The 22,081-nt window shown below is 39.9% G+C and overlaps 1 protein-coding gene across 5 annotated transcripts in view; it reads left to right on the plus strand.

Moving 5' to 3' along the window:
* Positions 1–22,081, plus strand: part of LOC108716472 (transport and Golgi organization protein 1 homolog) — a 55,881-nt gene that overhangs the window by 18,405 nt on the left and 15,395 nt on the right. For all 5 annotated transcript variants that reach the window (XM_018262630.2, XM_018262631.2, XM_041562556.1 and 2 more), the window contains 11 exons: positions 7,919–8,050; positions 11,714–11,735; positions 14,518–14,606; positions 14,695–14,772; positions 16,129–16,239; positions 17,591–17,662; positions 17,925–18,029; positions 18,811–18,933; positions 19,393–19,501; positions 20,358–20,413; positions 21,455–21,545. In XM_018262630.2, coding sequence (XP_018118119.1) covers positions 7,919–8,050; positions 11,714–11,735; positions 14,518–14,606; positions 14,695–14,772; positions 16,129–16,239; positions 17,591–17,662; positions 17,925–18,029; positions 18,811–18,933; positions 19,393–19,501; positions 20,358–20,413; positions 21,455–21,545 — 988 coding nt within the window. The remainder of the gene's footprint in view (positions 1–7,918; positions 8,051–11,713; positions 11,736–14,517; positions 14,607–14,694; positions 14,773–16,128; positions 16,240–17,590; positions 17,663–17,924; positions 18,030–18,810; positions 18,934–19,392; positions 19,502–20,357; positions 20,414–21,454; positions 21,546–22,081) is intronic.

Below are 22,081 nucleotides of genomic sequence, written 5' to 3' on the forward strand. Positions count from 1 at the left end.
TGTAATGTACCACTGGTTTCCAGGTTTGGTATCTTATCAGAGATACTTACGGAGAGCAGCTTTCTCTTCTGGGCCCTTAGAAAATTATTATATAATGACATTATGTGTTGACTTTAAATAAATCATGATAATCTAGATCAGTGGTCCCCAACCAGTGGCTTGTGAGCAACATGTTGCTCTCCAACCCCTTGGATGTTGCTTCCAGTGGCCTCACAGCAGGTGCTTATTTTTGAATTTCTGGCTTGGAGGTAAGTTTTTGTTTCATAAAAACCAGATGTACTGCCAAACAGAGCCTCATGAATACTGCCAGTCCACATAGGGGCTACCAAATGGGCAATTGCAGAACTAATTTGGCAACCCCAGGTCCATTATTCATTCTTGTGTTGCTCCCGAACTCCTTTTACATCTGCATGTTGCTCACGGGTTAAAAAAGTTTGGGGACCCCTGATCTAGATGGTGTCAAACTGTAAGCCTCTAGCATCTGGCTCAGAAATGTAATATTTACAACACCAATAGATTGATAAACATAATCCTAGGATCCAGGATTTTATCCCATAGTCCTAGAACCTTTAGTACAGTCTCATATTTGTATATACATTATTATTATGGCTGTTTGTTATGAAGTCCAGGTGTGATAAGCAACAAGTAAATGGTACATCCAGTGCTCTTCCAGCTGAATGCCACTTTTGCCCATTTATTAATGTAAGCCTGGGTGACATGACTGTGTGCTGGACAGAACATAAAAAAACACAGCACCTGCTTTGGGATTAACTGAAAAGGTTTTTGATTGGTTGCTTACCATTTAATGGTTTTTAGTGACTAATTGGTGGGGGGTATTGCATTTATTTGGTATGGAGGAGGATCAGTGGAGTGCAGTACTCATGCTAAAAACAAAGTCATGCTCACACAGCTTGTTTTCTGCCCATTGTTTGTCCTTCCACAGCATCCCATTCTGCCACTGTCCCAAACTGAGACCATCCGTTGCCAAAATAATTGAACATGGTGCCCTAAAACGTAGTCTGTGAGCTCTTGTTATTGAGCAATAAGTGTTTACCAATATTAACATCATAATATAATAATGCAAATTATAAAAACGGGCAAAGTAATTTTGCTTACATATAAATACATACTGATATAATTGTTAAAGTTTTGATGGTCTGGTAATGAAATGTAATTCCTTACACACTAACTAGAGCTCAGTCCAGGGCAATGATCAAAGTTCAGTTATGTCAAGAGAATAACTTCTAGTCAGCTTCTTTAAACAGTAAAACTGAAGAATTTCAGCATAAACACTACAACAGCCCCTTTAACACACTAGCCATTTTTATTTTAAAGGAGAACCAAAGTCAAAGTTTAACCAGGGTTCCCCTTTACTGGCCCTTCTCCTGTCTCTCCAACTATAGTAATGTGTGTGTTTTGTAGGGATGCATCAAATCCGGGATTCGGTTCGGGATCAGCAGGATTTGGATTTGGCTGAATCCTTCTGCCCGGCTGAACCGAATCCTAATTTGCATGTGCAATTTAGGGACAGGGAGGGAAATCACGTGACTTTTTTCACAAAACAAGGAAATAAAAAATGTTTTCCCATTCCCACCCCTAATTTGCATATGCAAATTAGGATTTGGTTCGGTATTCGGACGAAAAGCTGCTAAGAAAATGACGCTCAATAACATACTTTAAAGTAAGGATAAACTACCCCTTCAACTGTAAACTATTTCATCTGTCAAGCTAAAAAAGCTTGACAGACTAAAAGCTCTGGAAGTTGGATGCAGTCTTTGCAGGGTTAAAAACAAACAACTGGTTGCTCTTTGTGGCAATGGAGTGTTTAGTGTCTGAAGTGTGCATATAACTTTAAGGGGCAAATTTACTAAATTTACTAAGTTCGAGTGAATTTTCTAAGTACAAAAAGTTCGAATTTCAAAGTAATTTTTTGGATACTTCGACCATCGAATAGGATACTTCGACTTCGATTCGAAGTAAAAATCGTTAGACTATTCGACCATTCGATAATCGAAGTATTGTCTCTTTAAAAAATACTTTGCCAACTTAAACCTGCCGAAGTGCTATCTTAGCCTATGGGGACCTTCCAGAGCAATTTTCTACGTTTTTAAATCGTACGATCGTACAATAAAATCGTTCGAATCGTATGATTCGAAGTACGATGAATAAAATCCTCCGACTTCGAATGTCGGAGGATTCTATTCGATGGTCCAATTTCGAAGTATTTTCCACTTCAAAATCCGACCCTTGATAAATCTGTCCCTTATTGTCAGGAATGAGCATAGACAAGCTGATCATGGTGCCGTGAGCAGGGCTAATCAATTGAGGGCATTATGCTAAGCAACTTTTCGATTGGTCTTCCCATTTATTTTATAGTTTTTCAGTTATTTGTCTTCTGACTCTTTCCAGCTTTCAAATGGGGGTCACTGACCCCATCTAAAAACAAAATGCTCTGTAAAGCTACAAATGTATTGTTATTGCTACTTTTTATTACTCATCTTTGTATTCAGGCCTCTCCTATTCATATTCCAGTCTCTTATTCAAATCAATGTATCGTTGTGAGGGGAATTTGGACCCTGGATCTAAATTTGGTGTCTCTCTTATCTTTAGCAGCCCTTTGAGTTAACTGTTAGTATGATGTAGAGAGCGATATTCTGGGGCAATTTGCAGTTGGTTTTCATATTTTATTATTTGTGGTTTTTGAATTTTTAGCTTTTTATTCAGCAGCTCTCCAGTTTGCAAGTTCAGCAGTCTGGTTGCCAGGGAATTGTTTGGAAAGTTATACTAATCAAAAGCTGGATGACTGTAGGTTGATGGTTAAAGGGAAACTCCACCCAAAATGCTTTTTTCTTAAATAAAAACAAATAATTTTCTAGGCAACCTGCCATTATACATACGCATTTTAGGGGTTTATATTAGGGATGCATTGAATTAACTATTTGGGATTCTGCTGAATCCCCGAATCCTTCCCTTCCTGGCCCTAATGTGTATTCTGATTTGTTTCTACCAGGCCGAATCCTGCAGAAAAATGCAGAATCCTCCGAATCCTGGATTTGTTGCATCCCTAGTTTATATTGTACTTGTAAATACAATTGCTATTGAAAGTTGATTATATTGTCTGCACTGTTGAGTCTGTGACTCCTGAAAAAATGTAGCAGAATCCAGCTGATTAGCAGACCTGAAGATCTGATTAAGAGTCAGAACCAGAACACAGCAAGGGAAAAATGAAAAGTGCAATTGCAGACAACTTTAAAACCACAGCCTAATGAAACATTACATAGCATTATACGTCTTCTATCTTATTTTTTTGGTGGTTACCCTTTAAAGGGGCAGTTCATCTTTAAGGTAACTTTAAGTATGTTATAGAATGGCTAATTCTAAGCAACTTTTCAATTGGTCTTCATTATTTATTTTTATAGTTTTTCAATTATTTGTCTTCAGTCAGCAAGGGAAAAATAAAAAGTGCAATTGCAGATAACTTTAAAACCACAAAAAAAACCCTCCCCCCTCAGCCCTTCGTGCTCAAGTCTGACAACCCCAGCTCACAAGCTGAACGCTGAGCACGGAGGGCTGAGGTGGGAGGGCTGAATGAAGAGGGCTGAGGAGGGAGGATCAAACCACGAGGGGGGAGATTGCTACATATGTGGGCAGCACGGAGGTGTGACTGCAACCTCTTGGGATCAGTGAGTATAATAAGAGGCGAGTCGGAATACTTCTTCGTTAGGAGAGCTCACACAGGGCATATGTTCTGACAATGCCCTAAAATGCTTCCGTATTCGCTGGGGTGTGATGCGTCCGGTTGGAGGAGAGATCACACAGTGGTGACGAGTTGTTGTGACAGGAGGAGAAGTTCAATGCAGCTGAGGGAGTGGGTAGTGAAGGTGAGCGCTGTGTGTGTATAATGAGTTGGCAGTGTGTTTGTGTATAGAATGGTGTGATTTGGCAGTGTGTGTCTATAATGAGATGAGCTGGCAGTGTGTATGGGATGATCTGACTGAGTGTAGAATGGAGTGCTGGTAGTGTGTGTGTGTGTAGCTTAGTGTGCTTATGTGTGTATGTATAATGGAATAAACTGGCAGTGTTTATGTGTGTATAATGGAGTGAACTGGCAGCATATGTGTATATATATATAATATATGGGATGAGCAGGCAGTGTATGGTGTATAACTGTATATAATGGGATGAGCTGGAAATGTACATGTAAGTATATCATGAACTGGCAGTTTGTGTGTGTGTGTGTGTGCACGCATAATGGTGTGTATCAGGCCCGGACTGGCAATATATGGGCTCTGGCAAATGCCAGAGGGGCTGCTATAAGGTGCCATAGAAAGTCAGTATTTAGTGGGCTGGTGGGGGTTGTTTGGGCCTCTGTGTAGCTGAAATACCAGAAACTATTTTTAATTCTCAGTCTGGACCTGGTGTGTATGTATCTCTCACGGGAGAGGAGTGCAGTGTAAATGTGGCTTTGTATTGCACGGGGTTGTTATAGGCAGTGTGTGTATATGTCTTACTAAAGGGGTGGTTCACCTTTAAAGGAGAATTCGACCCTTACTGAAAAAACGCCCTTACCCCCCACTCCACGTAGACCCCCCTCCCCCCCCCCAGCCTAGCTGCCCCTCGGGAAATGCCCCTAACTTTATATACTTACCCCTCGGCGCAGATCCAGGTATCGGAGTTCACCACAACCATCTTCTTCTTCTGGCAATTTGGCAATTTCCGACCATTTCGGCGCATGCGCAGTTGTTGCAAACTGGTAAATTGTTCCAACTGCGCATGCGCTGCTTCGCCCGTCTCCCACTCTACTTACAAAGACCCGGAAGATGGCTGCTGTGAACTCCTAAGCCTGAATCTGCACAAGGGGGGGTAAGTATAGAGTTAGGTGCTTTTCCCTGGGGGGGCAGCTAGGCTGGGGGGGGAGGAGGAGGAGGGGGGGGGTCTACGTGGGGTGGGGGGTAAGGGTTTTTTTCAGGAAGGGTTTAATTCTCCTTTAAGACAACATTTAGTATGTTTTAGAATGGCTAATTCTAAGCAACTTTTCAATTGGCCTTCATTTTTTCTTTTTTATAGTTTTTAAATTATTTGCCTTCTTCTTCTGACTCTTTCCAGCTTTAAAATGGGTGGGGTCACTGACCCCACCTAAAAACAAATGCCCTTTAAGGCTACAAATGTATTGTCATTACTACTTTTTATTACTCATCTTTCTATTCAGGCCTCTCCCATTCAAATTCCATTGATTCATTCAAATCAGTGCATGGTTGCTAGAGTAATTTGGTTCCCAGCTCCCAGATTTCTGAAATTGCAAACTGGAGAGCTACTGAATCAAAAGCCAAATAACTCAAAAACCACAAATAATAAAAAATGAAAACTTATTGCAAATTGTCTCATTCTCTACATCGTACTAAGAGTTAACTCAAAGGTCAACAACCCCTATAAGGAAGGATATGTATCTGTAGGGGAGGTGCCAGTACCTATGTATTTATTGTCGGGTTGTGTGTGTGTCACATGTAGTGGAGTTGGCATTTGCTTCTTTGTCCGGCTATGGGGCAGATTTATCAAAGTGTGATATTAGAGCTCACCGCAGAAAAACTCGCCCACTTTTTATGGGATTCCTAACATTTATCTAATGTTGAACTCTAACTTTCACCCATAAATACACTTCTAAAAATACATTAGGAATGAATAGAAAGTGGGTGAGTCAAGCACTATGTATTGCTATATGTGGATCTGCTACAATCTGTGTTTTTGATTGGGCAAGTGCTTGGTTTTTGTGTGTGATCGAGGTTTCAGATTGGTCTAGAACAGAGAAAGGTAAACATAATGTTGCAGGGTGGGGTGCCTGTGTGTCTTAATTTGTATTCCTGTTCCTTTTTGCTTAAAATGATTGGAAGCTTAACTTGGATTAGGCACATGCTTATTATGTACCATTACTTGGTGGATAGGGAGTTGCCACACAATTTAACTGGATTTATTCTGAAATAGGAGAAGGAAATTGAGACGGATAATTGGTGTAGTGAAGAGAAATGTGAGCAGTGGAAAATTTTTATTTGCTGGAATTGTTGTGTCCGGGGTTTTTCACTTGCTGGTTGTTTGGTGCCAGTGTGAGTGTGGCTGTGTCCATCAGACACTACACTATGATAATCTCCCTGTATTGATCTTTGAAAAGACCTTCATGGCCCGACGTCTCCAGAATTAGCTGCATACCCAAGCCTACTATGGATTTAATGAATCAGGAGGACCTCACCGCTTCCTCATCCCCAACACTGAGTGTAGTAGGAGCAGACACAGAGTTTGAGAACTCTCTGCCCATCTTTTATTCTCTTTTTATCTCAAAGCTTCTTCAGGTCAGTATCTACGCAAAACAGACATCTGCTCGGCATATGGCAATTTGAATTAACTTAATTTGAAGTATGATGTAGAGCAGTGATCCCCAACCAGTGACTCGCGAGCAACATGTTGCTCACTAACCCCTTGGATGTAACTCCCAGTGGCCTCATAGCAGGTGCTTGTTTTTGAATTCCAGGCTTGAAGGCAAGTTGTGGTTACAAAAAAAAAACAGTTGTACTGCAAAACAGAGCCTTCTATAGGCTGTCAGTCCAAAAAGGGAACTGCCAAATAGCCAATCACAGCCCTTATTTTGCACCTCCAGTGACTGTTTTTAATACTTGTGTTGCTCCCCAACTCTTTTTATAATTGAATGTGGCTCACAGGTAAAAAAAAGGTTGGGGACCCCTGATGTAGAGAGAGATATTCTGAGACAATTTGCCATTGGTTTTTATTTTTTATTATCTGTGGTTTTTAAATTATTTAGCTTTTTACTCAGCAGCTCTCCGATTTGCAGTTTCAGAAGTCTGGTTGCTAGGTTTCAAATTACCCTAGCAACCATACACTGATTTGAATAAGAGACTTGGGATACGAATAGAAGAAGGCCTGGATAGAAAGATGAGTAATAAAAATTAGCAATAACAATAAATGTGTAGCCTTACAGAGAGTTTGTTTTCATATGGGTTCAGTGACCCCCATTGGAAAGCTGGAAAGAGTCAGACGAAAAAAGCAAATATTTAAAAAACTATAAAAAAAAAAAAAGAAAACCAATTGAAAAGTTGCTTAGAATTGGCCATTCTAGAACATACTAAAAATTAACTTTAAGGTGAACCACCCCTTTAATAACTGTGTTAGCAGAATGCTTGGGACCTGGGGGTTTTCAGATCTTTACATAATTTGGATCTTCATACCTAGAAAATCATATAAACATTAAATAAACCCAATAGGCTGGTTTTGCTTCCAAATATTTCCAAAAATGTAATGTATAAAGGCTGGAGTGACTGGATGTGTAACATAATAGCCAGAACACTACTTCCTGCTTTTCAGCTCTCTAACTCCGAGTTAGTCAGTGAGTTAGTCTGTGTCTTGAAGGGGGGCCACATGGGACATAACTGTTCAGTGAGTTTGCAATTGATCCTCAGCATTCAGCTCAGATTCAAAAGCAACAGTTATGACCCATGTGCCCCCCCCCTGAAGTCACTGATTGGTTACTGTCTGGTAACTAATCAGTGGAAACCAAGAGAGCTGAAAAGCAGGAAGTAGTGTTCTGGCTGTTATGTTAGACTTACAGTAACTCCAGCCTTTATATATTACATTTTTGTCTAACTAACTATATTAGAAACATTTTTTATTTTGCACAGCCTGTCTATTTACCCAGTTTTTTTTTATTATACTAAACAATTCCTTTAAGGTGAACCCCTTTAAGTAGCAGAATACTGCTCAGAACTAAATAAATTTAATATGCTGGGTTGGATTTTCCAGTTTTTGTCGGAAATGCATTACATCTGTATGTGGACGTTTGCAAATAGATTTGTGCCTGAAGAGTATTACTGCCTGTGGGGTATTTGTAAATTCATTGCTCTTTCTCTTATTTCAGCTAATTTCAGCACTGCCAGAGGATATCCGACCCGGTCCTGATTTCCACGGGCTGCAATGGGAAGCCGTAATTGTTACGGGCCTCGTTGGACTGATAACTGTTTTCATTTTGTTCTGGAGAACCTGCCTATCGGTGAGTGTCCTTTATTTTTATATGTGTAACACATTTAAGCTGCAACGCTGAAAAAATGTCACAGCCGGGCACCTCGCACCTCGCAGTTCACAGTTCACAGATCTTATGGGACAATATTAGTTGCCTTGATTTCAATAGAGATACCAAAGTATTTGGCCTCCGTTTCTGTAATTCCCTATTTTCATTCAATAAACTACCCAATTTTTTTTTTTTAATTATTTTGCCTCCAAGTGCTGCGTTGGTGCATTTTCAGGATATACCCACAGCAGCAGGTTTCAAATTGAAGATATGTAGTCATCCGTATAAATATAAACACTGGCGCAGAGGCATGTTTTTGATTGCTGCCAGGGACACAGATGGGCAGATTTATAACTAACCCTCAATATTTGACTGCCGAATGTAAATCCTTCAACTTCGAATATCAAAGTCGAAGGATTTACCACAATTAGTTCGATCGAATGAAAAATCGTTCGATCGAACGATTAAATCCATCGATCGAACGATTTTTCTACAACCAAAAAAACATAGGAAAGCCTATGGGGACCTTCCCCATAGGCTAACATTGCACCTCGGTAGGTTTTAGGTGGCGAAGTAGGGGGTCGAATTTTTTTTAAAGAGACAGTACTTCGAATGGTCGAATAGTTGAACGTTTTTTAGTTCGAATCGCTCGATTCAAAGTCGTAGGCGAAGGTCGAAGTAGCCAAAGAAAACATTCGAAATTCGAAGTTTTTTTTATTAGGGATGCACCGAATCCACTTTTTTGGATTCGGCCGAACCCCCGAATCCTTCGCGAAAGATTCGGCCGAATACCGAACCGAATCCAAACCCTAATTTGCATATGCAAATTAGGTGTGAGACGGGGGAAAACATTTTTACTTCCTTTTTTTCTGACAAAAAGTCATGCAATTTCCCTCCCTGCCCCTAATTTGCATATGCAAATTAGGATTCGGTTCGGCTGGGCAGAAGGATTCGGCCGAATCCGAATCCTGCTGAAAAAGGCCGAATCCCGAACCAAATCCTGGATTTGGTGCATCCCTATTTTTTATTCTATTCCTTCACTCGAGCAAAGTAAATGTGTCCCATTATGTTTTCCTGGCAGTTGGATTGTAAGCAGGCACCTCCTTCCTCCTTTGCACTGTCTATCCCACTGCAGTGTTATATAAATAAGCATATACAGGTACGGGATCCGTTATCCGGAAACCTGTTATCCAGAAAGGTCAGAATTACGGAAAGGCTGCCTCCCATAGACTTCATTTTATCAAAATAACCCACATTTTTAAATGATTTCCTTTTTCTCTGTAATAATAAAACAGTACCTTGTACTTGATCCATAGTGATGTGCGATAAACCCGCGGGTATCGGCCGGCCCGCACTATTGATCCAAACTAAGATATAATTATTCCTTATTGGAAGCAAAACCAGCCTGTTGGGTTTATTTAATGCTTAAGGTATGAGGATCCATATTACAGAAAGATCCATTATCCGTAAAACCCTAGGTCCCGAGCATTCTGGAAAACAGGTCCCATACCTTCAGGAGCACCTACCTATGTTGCTCACTTTCTCAGGGAGCTGGACTATAAAGCTTTCTTATGTAATGAGCAGAATGGCCAGGAGCTCCAGCAGGCACAGATATTTAGCTGTGACCTAATTAAGAATGACTAACCTGTCCTGACTTGTAATTATGGTTAGTTGTTCCCTAAACATTGCACTCCTGGTAAAGATGTTGTTTTGTGTTAGCCAGTCACAGGACAAACAAATGCTCTGCAAGGTTACAGGTGTATTGTTATTGCTACTTTGTATTACTCATTTTTCTATTAGGACCTCTCCTATTCATGTTCCAGTCTCTTGTTCAAATCAGTGCATGGTTGCTAGGGTAATTTGGACCCTAGCAACCAGATTGCTGAGATTGCAAACTTGAGAGCTGCTGATTAAAAAAAAACAAATAAAACCAGTTGCAAATTATCTCAGAATATCACTCTCTACATCAGTGATCCCCAACCAGTACCTTGCGAGCAACATGTTGTTCACCAACCCCTTGGATGTTGCTCCCAGTGGCATCAAAGCAGGTTTTTTTTTTTTGAATTCCAGTCTTGGAGGCAAGTTTTGGTTGTATAAAAACCAGATGTACTGCCAAACAGAACCTCCTGTACCAAACAGCCAATCACAGCCCTTATTTGTCAACCCCATGGACTTTTTCATGCTTGTGTTGCTCTCCAACTCTTTTTTACATTTAAATGTGGCTCATGCGTAAAAAAGGTTGGGGACCCCTGCTCTACATCATATTAAAAGTTAACACAAAGGTGAATCCTAGTTTGCAAATGTAAATTAGATGTGGGAAGGGAAATCACGTGACTTTGCCATAAAGCAAGGAAGTAAAAAAACATTTTCGTCCACTGTTTCTGGCCCTAATTTGCATATGCAAATTAGGAATCGGTTTGGTATTGGGAAAATCTTTCACGATTCGTCCGGAGCCCGAAAAGTAGATTTGGTGCATCTCTAACTGAAACCCTCTTGCATACCTCCCAACTGTCTGTTTTTAGGGGGACCGCCCCTCTTTTGACAGCTCAACCTGCAGTCCCTCATTTGTACTGGAAAGTCCCGTTTTTCTCTGCACTGAACAGCCAGAAAAAGAAACAAAGTTTCTAACTTAATTGGCTATTGTCAGAGAGCCCAGAACAGCCCCAATTTCCATTCCATGATCATATGTGTGGCTTAAAGGGATACTGTCATGGGAAATTTTTTTTGCAAAACGCATCAGTTAATATTGCTGCTCCAGCAGAATTCTGCACTGAAATCCATTTCTCAAAAGAACAAATAGATTTTTTTATATTAAATTTTGAAATCTGACATGGGGCTAGACATATTATCAGTTTCCCAGGTGCACCAGTCATGTGACTTAGATAAACGTCAGTCACTCTTTACTGCTGTACTGCAAGTTGGAGTGATATCACCCCCTCCCCCCTTAACAGAACAATGGGAAGGTAACCAGATAACAGCTCCCTACCACAAGATAACAGCTGCCTGGTAGATCTAAGAACAACACTCAATAGTAAAATCCAGGTCCCACTGAGACACATTCAGTTACATTGAGTAGGAGAAACAACAGCCTGCCAGAAAGAAGTTCCAACCTAAAGTGCTGGCTCTTTCTGAAAGCACATGACTAGGCAAAATGACCTGAGATGCACCTACACACCAATATTATAAATAAAAAAAATACACTTGCTGGTTCCGGAATAAAATTTTACATTGTAGAATTAATTATTTGCAGTGTAAACCATGTCATTTAGAAATAAAAACAACATCATAAAAATCATGACAGAATCCCTTTAATTTAAATTATCGGCACCAGCAGAAACTTTGGGCTGAGAGATTCTTTTTATACTGTCCCTCAAACCTCACAATAATTTCGAATAATCAAAGTGCTGAAATCTTGCCTTTGTATGTCCAGAGACCTGGAATGGAGACACAAACTCATCCTTTGTGTACATAAAGTCTAACATTACTACGTGTTAAAGATGAAATGTTCCACTGGCTCAGCCACGTCAGTCTAATATTTACTGTACAGATAAGGCTCTGCATAATGAACTCACTCAATTTTTTTTTTTTTGCTTTTTTTTTTCTAAAAATTATTTAGTCCCTGACATTTGTTTTTGTTTGTTTCAGGTCAAAAGCAGAATTTATCAAGGTAACTATTTTATGTTTAATTTCCCACATTATTTTATATTTCAAGGGGCATGATACCGATAAGTTATTGATCTGAAATCAAATAGGGGTGTATGGCTTTTCTTTCTGGCTAAAATATTGATACCAAAAACAGTTTATCTTCGGCACAGCACTTCAATCCCAGGCTGCTTCAAGCCCAACATGATGATAATATCTAAGAAAAAGGAAAAAAGAAGCACATTATACTTCTGCTCCTGCCTTTAAAGTACAACTAAAGCTTAACTAAAGAAGTAGCTAGAAATGTTGTACATTATGTTTTGGGTTTCTGTACCAGCCCAAGGCAACCCCAGCCCTTTAGCAGTAAAGATCTGTGTCTCCGACGATGCCCCAGTAGCTCCCCATCTTCTTTTCTGCTGATTCACTGCACATGCTCTGTGCTGCTGTCACTTACTGAGCTTAGGGACCCACTCACAATATACAGTACACATAGAATAGAAATGTCACAATATAAGGCTGATTAGTAATTAATACAGATAATTACTACATGGCAGCACAGAAACCAGTGCAATTAGCATCAGAATTTAATAATCAGCCCTGTAGCATCAGTTTATATTACAGGGGAAGCTCATTTTCTGCTGGATAATTAGTGACGAGCCCTAAGCTTAGCTTCTCAACAGCTGCTCAGAGCCCACTGAGCATGTGAGTGTCACAGACACTTTCCAAGATGGTGACCCCCTGTGACAAGTTTGAAGTCCTGGATCATTGCTGCTATTGACAAGCTGAAACTTTAGGCTGGTGCAATAAGTTCACTATATAAAATATGGCATTTTTAGCCATATTCAGTTTTAGGGTTTAGTTCTCCTTTAAAGCATTTATTGCAGCATAAACATGGCACAAGCTTTTGGGGACTACCCCTTCCTCAGGTGCAGTAAGGGGTTGTCCCCGAAAACTTGTGCCACGTTTATGCTGTAATAAATGCTTTAAAGGAATTGTTCAGCATAAAAATAAAAACTGGCTAAACAGATAGGCTGTGCAAAATAAAAAAAATTTCTAATAAAGTTAGTTAGCCTTAAATGAAATGTATAAAGGCTGGAGTGACTGGATGTGTAACATAATAGCCAGAACACTACTTCCTGCTTTTCAGCTCTCTTGGTTTACACTGACTGGTTACCAGGCAGTAACCAAGCAGAGACTTGAAGGGGATCACATGGGTCATATCTGTTGCTTTTGAATTAGAGCTGAATGCTGAGGATAAATTGCAAACTCACTGAACAGATATGCCCCATGTGGGCCCCCCTTCAAGTTGCTGACTAACTCAGAGTTAGAGAGCTGAAAAGCAGAAAGTAGTCTTCTGGCTATTATGTTACACATCCAGTCACTCCAGCCTTTATACATTACATTTTTGCCTAACTAACTATATTAGAAACATTTTTTATTTTGCACAGCCTATCTATTTACCCAGTTTTTATTTTTACACTGAACTGTTTCTTTAAAGGCAGAAGCCGAAGTAGGGTGTGCTTCTTTTTCCCTTTCTCTAAGATAAAATATTGATACGCCTACAGCTGAGGAATTCCTGGTTCAATCATTATTGGATTGCATAAACAGGTAGAATGGTATTGGAACACCAGTATGTAAGAATATTCATATGTTTGGAAGTATGTTGGTTTATAGTCCCCATGCCCAATATGTATTCCTGAATGTTTATAGGTGAAATAAATAAAAACTCACTTAATAACAGAAACCTTCTCATATCTAAAGGTTATTTCGTTATACAGGCATGGGATCTGTTATCAGGAAACCCGTTATCCAAAAAGCTCAGAATTACGGGACGACTGTCTAACGTGGCTGGGCTAATAACAAGCTCCTGCCCAAATACAAAGAATGTGTTGAGTCAGTCATAGATACAGGTATGGGAACCCGTTATCCAGAAAGCTCTTAATTACGGGATGCCGGTCTCTCATAGACTCCATTTTATTCAAATAATCCAAATTATGTTTTTCTCTGTAATAATAAAATATTAGCTTGTTCTTGATCCAAACTAAGATATAATTAATCCTTATTGGAAGCAAAACCAGCCTATTGGGTTTATTTAATGTTCAATTATTTTTTAGTAGACTTAAAGGGGAAGGAAACCTAGTCGGCGCAAACCCCCACCCCCCCTCCCGTTGTTGCCCATCCCTCCCTCCTCCCCCCTGGCCTACCCGTCCCGCTGGGCAAATGCCCCTAACTTGTTACTTACCCTTCTGCGCAGGTCCAGTCCAGGGAGTTCACCGACGACATCTTCTTCCACGCGATCTTCTTCCTGCTGTGAACGGCGTTTTGGCGCATGCGCAGTAGAATCATTTCGCCGGTACGGATCTACTGCGCATGCGCCAAAAGTCACGCGCATGCGCAGTAGATCATACCGGCGAAATGCTCCTACTGCGCATGCGCCGTTCAAAGCAGGAAGAAGATCGCGTGGAAGAAGATGTCGTCGGTGAACTCCCTGGACTGGACCTGCGCAGAAGGGTAAGTAACAAGTTAGGGGCATTTGCCCAGCGGGACGGGTAGGCCAGGGGGGAGGAGGGAGGGGGGGCAACAAACGGGAGGGGGGGGTGGGGGGTTTGCGCCGGCTAGGTTTCCTTCCCCTTTAAGGTATGAAGATCCTAATTACAGAAATATCCCTTATCCGGAAAACCCCAGGTCCCGAGCATTCTGGATAAAAGGTCCCATACCTGTACCTGCTGGAGATGTTTGAAAAGAAACACGTATAGGCTGAATAGAAACACGCATAGGCTGAGCTATGTCTTATTTCTTCATTTCAGTCCATGAAAAGCAGCTTGCAGAGAAAATAGCAAATCTGGTGAAGGAAAAAAGCGAGGCCTTAGAAAAAATATCTGAATATGAACTGAAGGTAATTACTGAACTGGTGTCGGAGCTTTTATTTTGTGCCCGTTTTAGTTCTTTTTGTCTAAATGACTGCGGATGGTTCTTGCACGCAGATAAAGGAAGGCAAAGAGTCAGAGTCCGCTACACAGAAGAAGAGCACTGACCTGCTTGCTGAAACTGCAGCTCTCCAGGTAAATCATTTTTAATTGAGCAACCTGACCTCTTCATCTAGGCCAGAGCTGAGGGGCTCTTTTACTTGGGATAGGGGGTGCTAGCAATGTGACACCATTAATTGTCATTTTCTTGTCCACCAAGCACCCATTGCAATGCACTTCTTGTACTCGTATGGAAATAGTGATCAACACAGTTTGCAGTGGGTCCTATACCCAGAAAACCCATATCTAATGAGACACTAAAAGGGACAGTAACATCAAATGAAAGTGTTTTAAAGTTTATATAAGAAAATATTATACAGTGTTGCCCTGCACTGGTAAAACTGTTGTCTTTGCTTTAGAAACACTACTATTGTTTATATAAATAAGCTGCTGTGTAGCAATGGGGGCAGCCATTCAAAGGAGAAAAGGCTCAGGTTACACAGCAGATATGCTCTGTAGAACATAATGGTGTTATCTGTTGTCCACTATTTAAAGGAGAAGGAAAGCTACGGAGTCATTTTATTGCCTATAGATTAGCTGCAATAGTGCAAGCCACAATGTTATATGGCAATTTTAGAAGTTAAAACCAGTTGTGACTATGAGCATATAGTATGAAATTGTTTCCAAGGTTAGTAATGAACTTTGCAACAGACCCTAGGATTTCACGAGTGCTCTATAATCCTATGCCTTTAAAGGGATACTGTCATGGGAAAAATGTTCAGTTAATAGTGCTGCTCCAGCAGAATTCTGCTCTGAAATCCATTTCTCAAAAGAGCAAACAGATTTTTTTTATATTTAATTTTAAATCTAACATGGGGCTAGACATATTGTCTGTTTCCCAGCTGCCCCAAGTCGTGTGACTTGTGCTCTGATAAACTTCAGTCACTCTTTACTGCTGTACTGCAAGTTAGAGTGATATCACCCCTCCCTTCCTTCCCGCCCCAGCAGCCTAAAAACAGAACAGTGGGAAGCTAACCAGATAGCAACTCCCTAACATAAGATAACAGCTGCCTGGTAGATCTAAGAACAGCACTCAATAGTAAAATCCAGGTCCCACTGAGACACATTCAGTTACATTGAGTAGGAGAAACAACAGCCTGCCAGAAAGCAGTTCTATCCTAAAGTGCTGGCTCTTTCTGAAAGCACATGACCAGGCAAAATGACCTGAGATGCACCTACACACCAATATTACAACTAAAAAAATACACTTGTTGGTTCACAAATGAAATTTTATATTGTAGAGTGAATTATTTGCAGTGTAAATAGTGTAATTTAGAAATAAAACTATACATCATAAAAATCAGAATCCCTTTAATGATTGAAATCTGTCTGTGTGTTTAGTGCCTTGAAGTTTTACTCACGTTGATTTTATACTCAACCTTGCTTTTCCAGGCCACCATTAAGGAGATAAAGGACTCTAACAAAAGTTTAGAGTCAAAAATGAGGAACCTAATGAACGAAATAGCCTCTCAGAAAGCGCAGAACAAGAAGAAACAGGAAATGGTGAGAGAAGAATGACAACATTCTTTAATATTAAGGGGAAAATATATCCTATTTGCCAGCAAAGTTTTATCTTTTGTTTATTTTCCTTTAAATAATAATAGATTGTGGCCCACCAGATTATTGTAAGTAGAGCATTTCTTTTCTGCTTTTTTTTTAATTTATTTTAGCAGGGATATGCTGCATTGCTCAGCCATTGTTGTTTTCTCCGTAGACCACAAAACGGCACATCTTGTGGCCATGAATTGTCGTTCATCAATTTGACTGGAGAGCATTCCTTAAGCATGCAAGGGCTTTCTCTTTCTCTCCCTCTCTCTGTATATCCTTTCTACTTCTCTAGAGTCTATATGTTCTAGAATATTTAAAGGAGAATTCAACCCTAAAGTTAAAAAAACTTACCCTACATAGACCCTCTCCCTCCTCCCCCCAGCCTGGGGGAAATGACCCTAATGTTTTACTTACCCCTCAGTGCAGATTCAGGCATCGGAGTTCACGGGCGTCATCTTCAGCCGATTTGTTAATCTTCGGAACGAGGCCGGCGCTTCTGCAATTCTCGTGAGTTTTGGCGCATGCACAGTTGTCGCGAATCAGAAAATTGCTCCAACTGCGCATGTGCCGACATGCTGGCCTCATTCTGAAGATTTCCTAAGAGAGGAAGATGGCGCCTGTGAACTCCGATGCCTGAATCTGCACAGAGGGGTAAGTAAAACGTAGGGGCATTTGCCCGGGGTAACACTTAGGCTGGTGGGAGGAGGGAGGGGGGTCTATGTAGGGTGGAGGGGTAGGGTTTTTCAACTTAAGGGTTGAATTCTCCTTTAAGAAACATTAGATACATTATTAAGATAATTGGTCAAAGAGCATATGAAGGCCCCCAAATGCTTTTATCTAATATGTATCTATAGTGCTGCTTCTCATGTAGATTATCCCTATACATCTATGGTTTTTAGCTGTTTCTTCACTCACTTATCCTCCATGGCCCTACTTCTCATCTGCTCCCAGGTAAAAGGGTGCACTACCCTGGAGTGTAGGACATTACATGGTCATGTACTTCTTGTGCAAATGAAGAAACCAGACAAATCATTAATGGCTATGAGTGGGTGAAACATAAACTGCACAGAGCTGCCGTCTATGGAAAGTAGTACCCCAGCCCTAGAGAATGTGAGCGTGTTTTATTGGTCCATTAGGTGCCATTGCAATCTTACTATAAATGTGTCAAATATTCTATATATTGCCTTCTGTAACTTATTAGATTAATCAGGAAAGAATATCTATTGATTGTTTCATTTATTTTTAAAGGATATGAGTTTTTTCTTTTGTTTTAATTTATTTATTTTTTTAATAATCTTCACCACAGATCAGTGAGGGTCAGAAATCCATAGAAAAACTTCAAGATACGTTTTTGGAGCACACAGTTGAACTGTCAGAGGTAAGACGTCCTTTACTACTTGTTTTCATGCTAAGCTTTGGCTGCAACTCTTATCACCCTCAGTCTGGATATGGGTGATGGAAGGTTTGATATTAAACTTGCCACTTTGAATTAAAGAACTTGTTCTTAATGACGACAGCAGTTAGCCCAACATTTACATCATGACATAGTTCCATTAGTGATGACTTATGAAGATTGATGGATACGCAAAGGGATTATGCTTTTTCTTTATAAACAATATATATTCTACTTGTTTTTTTAGCTTCAAGCAGCTCTGAATGAAGTAAAACTGAAAGAGGCAAAAGAGCTAAATCAGCTGCGCAGTATTAAGGATGAGAACTCCAGACTCAAAGAGACAAAGGAGCAGGTATGTGCGAAAATTCCTTCCTGAGCAAAACACTAAAGCAGACAGTCTTGGTCTAACTAGGTCGTCCTATGGGAACGGTCTGTAGATGATCAGCATATACCACTAAGTGGATTGTACATTCTTCTGTTGTTGATGTTAACAGAAGAAGATCATAAAATGTAAATGTAGTATAGTTTTATCATGGGGCATAAGAATATCTGCTCTCATTTATGCACTTGTATTAAGTACCCACGTGTTCTACATCACCGTAAAATAAATGGATCTATACAATAAAAATACACATTGCATAGAAAAACAAAACAGCCAGTAATTGATACAAGAGGTCTGCACCCAAAGCCTCTGTGTCAGCCCAGTTGTTGAAGAAACACTGGGGCTTATTTATAAACACTGGGCAAATTTGCACCTAGCAGTAACCCATGTTAACCAATCAGAGGTTTGCTTTCATTGTTCAACCTGCAGATGACTAAAAAAAGCTAGCTACTGATTGGTAGCTGTGGGTTACTGCCCAGGTGCAAAATTGCCCAGTGTTTATAAATGTGCTCCAATGAACTGATTTTAGTGCTGAAACTTGAATATTTTAGTGCTGAAATCTGCTTTCTGTATCTTACCCGAGTAAAGAGGCTTCGGGTACAGACACAGAAGACGGCACATATGAGCATAGGGGCTGTTTCTTGGCCTGCACTTAAATACTTGTTAGTGAAACACATGTTGCACAAGGGGTATATTTTGCTTTTGTTTATCACTTTCCACTAAAATAATTGTTTATTCCATTATGGCCAAGCTGCTGAAAGAAGCTGAAGGGTGGAGTGAAAGGCAGCGAGAACTTGATGAGCAGATAAAGCTGCAGCAGAAGTCTCACAAAGATCTGGAGGAATCCCTGGCCTACAAAGAAAATGAGATTGAGGTAGGCCATCTGTCTATGGAAGCATCATTGCCTGGATAGTAGGATACTGTGACCAAGAAATGGCTCAATTCGGTGTATTGAAAAATGTAAAATTTCGTTCTTGGGAAGACTTAAAATTAGCAGCCAAATTGGCCGCAGAATGGTCACTGCCCCTCCCCGTTTGTCTTTTCAATTACAATAGAGTAGTAGCCCTGTTTGAGATCATTAGGAGGCTTGTTGCTCGCTAGTAGTTGGAAAATAGCTTTTTAGGCAAAGCTGAAATTGCAAAAAAACTTTTTAATATTTCCTTAATACAAATCCATGTGACAAACAGATATAGATGCCCTTTAATTGACTAAAGTGCAGTGGTATGATAGAATGGTGGCAGTGCCCTGATTGGTTTGAGTGATGCTATTAGAGCTATTGTTATTGGCCCAGTAATCTACCTTTAATTTATTTTCACTAATCTCTGATCCTTAGGTTTTGACCAACTGCATCATGCAACTAAAACAGCTTGAAGAGGACTCGACAATGGTAGAAGATGGTAGCTGGCAGCAGACAGGGGAATTAGCAAACGGAGAGGTTCCAGGTAACTCATTTTTTGTTTTCTTGCAAGTGTGCTGGCTGCAGATTTTACATTTCTGGTTTTCTCTTTCATCTGTGCCACGTCACTTATTTACCGGTCTTTCTTTTAAAACAGTTTTTTGTTTGAGGATTTTAAAGGGGTTGTTTACCTTTAAATTAACTTTTAGTATGATGTAGAGAGTAATATCTTGAGACAATTTGCAATTGGTTTTCATTTTCATTATTTGTGGTTTTTGAGTTATTTAGCTTTTTATTCGGCAGCTCTCTTTGAATGACAGCCTGGAACATGAAAAGGAGAGGGCTTGAATAGAAAGATGAGCAATAAAAAGTAGCAGTGACTATAAAGAAGAAGGCAAATAATTCAAAAACTATAAAAAAAAAAAAAAAAAAAGAAGGAAAAAACGAAGGCCAATTGGAAAGTTGCTTAGAATTAGGAATGCACCAAATCCACTATTTTGGATTCGGCTGAACCCCGGAATCCTTTGCGAAAGATTCCGCAGAATAGTGATCCGAATCCTTATTTGCATATGCAAATTAGGGTGGTAAGGGAAAACAGTTTTTACCTCCTTGTTTTGTGACAAAAAGTCACACAATTCCCCTCCCCGCCCCTAATTTGCATATACAAATTAGGATTCGGTTCACCCGGGCAGAAGGATTCGGCCGAATCCTGCTGAAAAAGGTCAAATCCTGGCCGAATACTGGTGCATCCCTTTTTAGAATCAGCCGTTCTATAACATAGTTCACCTCCCCTTTAACAAGCACTTCCATAAGGAAAGCCATGAGTGTTGGACACATTTTTAGATTCAGAGGAAACAGAATCTATACAACTAATCTGCGCTTATTGGAATGTTTCTTTTTAGAGAAGCAGAAGGAGAAAATGAAAACGCAGATTAAGCAAATGATGGATGTCTCAAGGGTAAGTATGAGATTGGACTTTATTTGTTTGGTTTCCATAGGGATCCACTGTTGCATACTGCACCTTACAAAAATAAACAGAACCTATTACAAAAGGATGTTTGATAATGACTAAAAGAAGGAGTAGGAAGTCAGTCATTAAAATAAAGGTAATGATCAGAATCCAATTGTCTCCTCCACAGACAATATGTTGTTAAAGGAACAGTTCAGTATAAAAATAAAAACTGGGTAAATAAAAAATGTTTCTAATCTAGTTAGTTAGCCAAAAATGTAATGTATAAAGGCTGTAGTGACTATAAGGGGGGCCACATGGGACATAACTGTTCAGTGAGTTTGCAATTTATCCTCGGCATGAAGCTCAGATTCAAAAGCAACAGATATGACCCATGTGCCCCCCCCCCACTAGTCTCTGATTGGTTACTGTCTGGTAACCAATCAGTGAAAACTAAGAGAGCTGCAAAGCAGGAAGTAGTGTTCTGGCTATTATGTTACACATCCAGTCACTCCAGCCTTTATACATTACATTTTTGGCTTTCTAACTATATTAGAAACATTTTTTATTTATGTATCCAGTTTTTATTTTTATACTGAACTGTTCCTTTAACAACATATTGTCTGTGAAGGAGACAATTGGATTGTGACCATTGCCTTTATTTTGATGACTGACTTCCTACTCCTTCTTTTAGTCATTATCAAACATCATTTTGTGATAGGTTCTGTTTATTTCTCTAAGGTGCAGTATGCAACAGTCAATCCCTAAATGTTTGGCTAACTAACTATATTAGAAACATCTTTGTTATTTTGCACAGCCTATCTATTTACCCAGTTTTTATTTTTACCCTGAACAATTCCTTTAATAGGACAACATATGAAACCATTAGGGAGCAGATAATGTGACTTCAAGGGGTCCAGGAAGAACCTCTGATCCCTGCTCCCTGGGCCTTGAGTTGCATCCAGCAGCTGATTGCTTATTCTAGCTTCCTTTTCTTTTCCAACACTCGTTTACTTTTTATAACCTGTTTCCTGATCTCCCTTGTTTTAGGTAAAAACGACATTATCCATAATTGAGGAAGAAAAAGACCTCTACAAAAGAAAATTGGCAGATGAGGTTTCTGCACGACATGACCTTGAAGGTAGACATCTACTGGACATCTGTACTACTGGCTGCTGTGTCCACCTTGAAACCATTAAACCTTTATTAGACCAATTATTGATTTGGTCTGTGACCAACTAGTGATTGAACAAGTAAATTGAATTGTTATTACTCCCTTGTCACCTACTCTATCACCTTAAAGGAGAACTAAACCCTAAACATAAATATGGCTACAAATGCCATAGTGTATATACTGAACTTATTGCACCAGCCTAAAGTTTCAGCTTATCAATAGCAGCAATGATCCAGGACTTCAAACTTTTCACAGGGGGTCACCATCTTGGAAAGTGTCTGTGACACTCACATGCTCAGTGGGCTCTGATTGGCTGTTGAGAAGCTAAGCTTAGGGCTCGTCACTAATTATCCAGCAGAAAATGAGCTTCCCCTGTAATATAAGCTGATGCTACAGGTTTGCTGATTATTAAATTCTGATGCTAATTGCACTGGTTTCTGTGCTGCCATGTAGTAATTATCTGTATTAATTACTAATCAGCCTTATATTGTGACATTTCTATT

Source organism: Xenopus laevis, chromosome 5L (assembly GCF_017654675.1).
Source record: "Xenopus laevis strain J_2021 chromosome 5L, Xenopus_laevis_v10.1, whole genome shotgun sequence".
Taxonomy (NCBI): Eukaryota; Metazoa; Chordata; class Amphibia; order Anura; family Pipidae; genus Xenopus; species Xenopus laevis.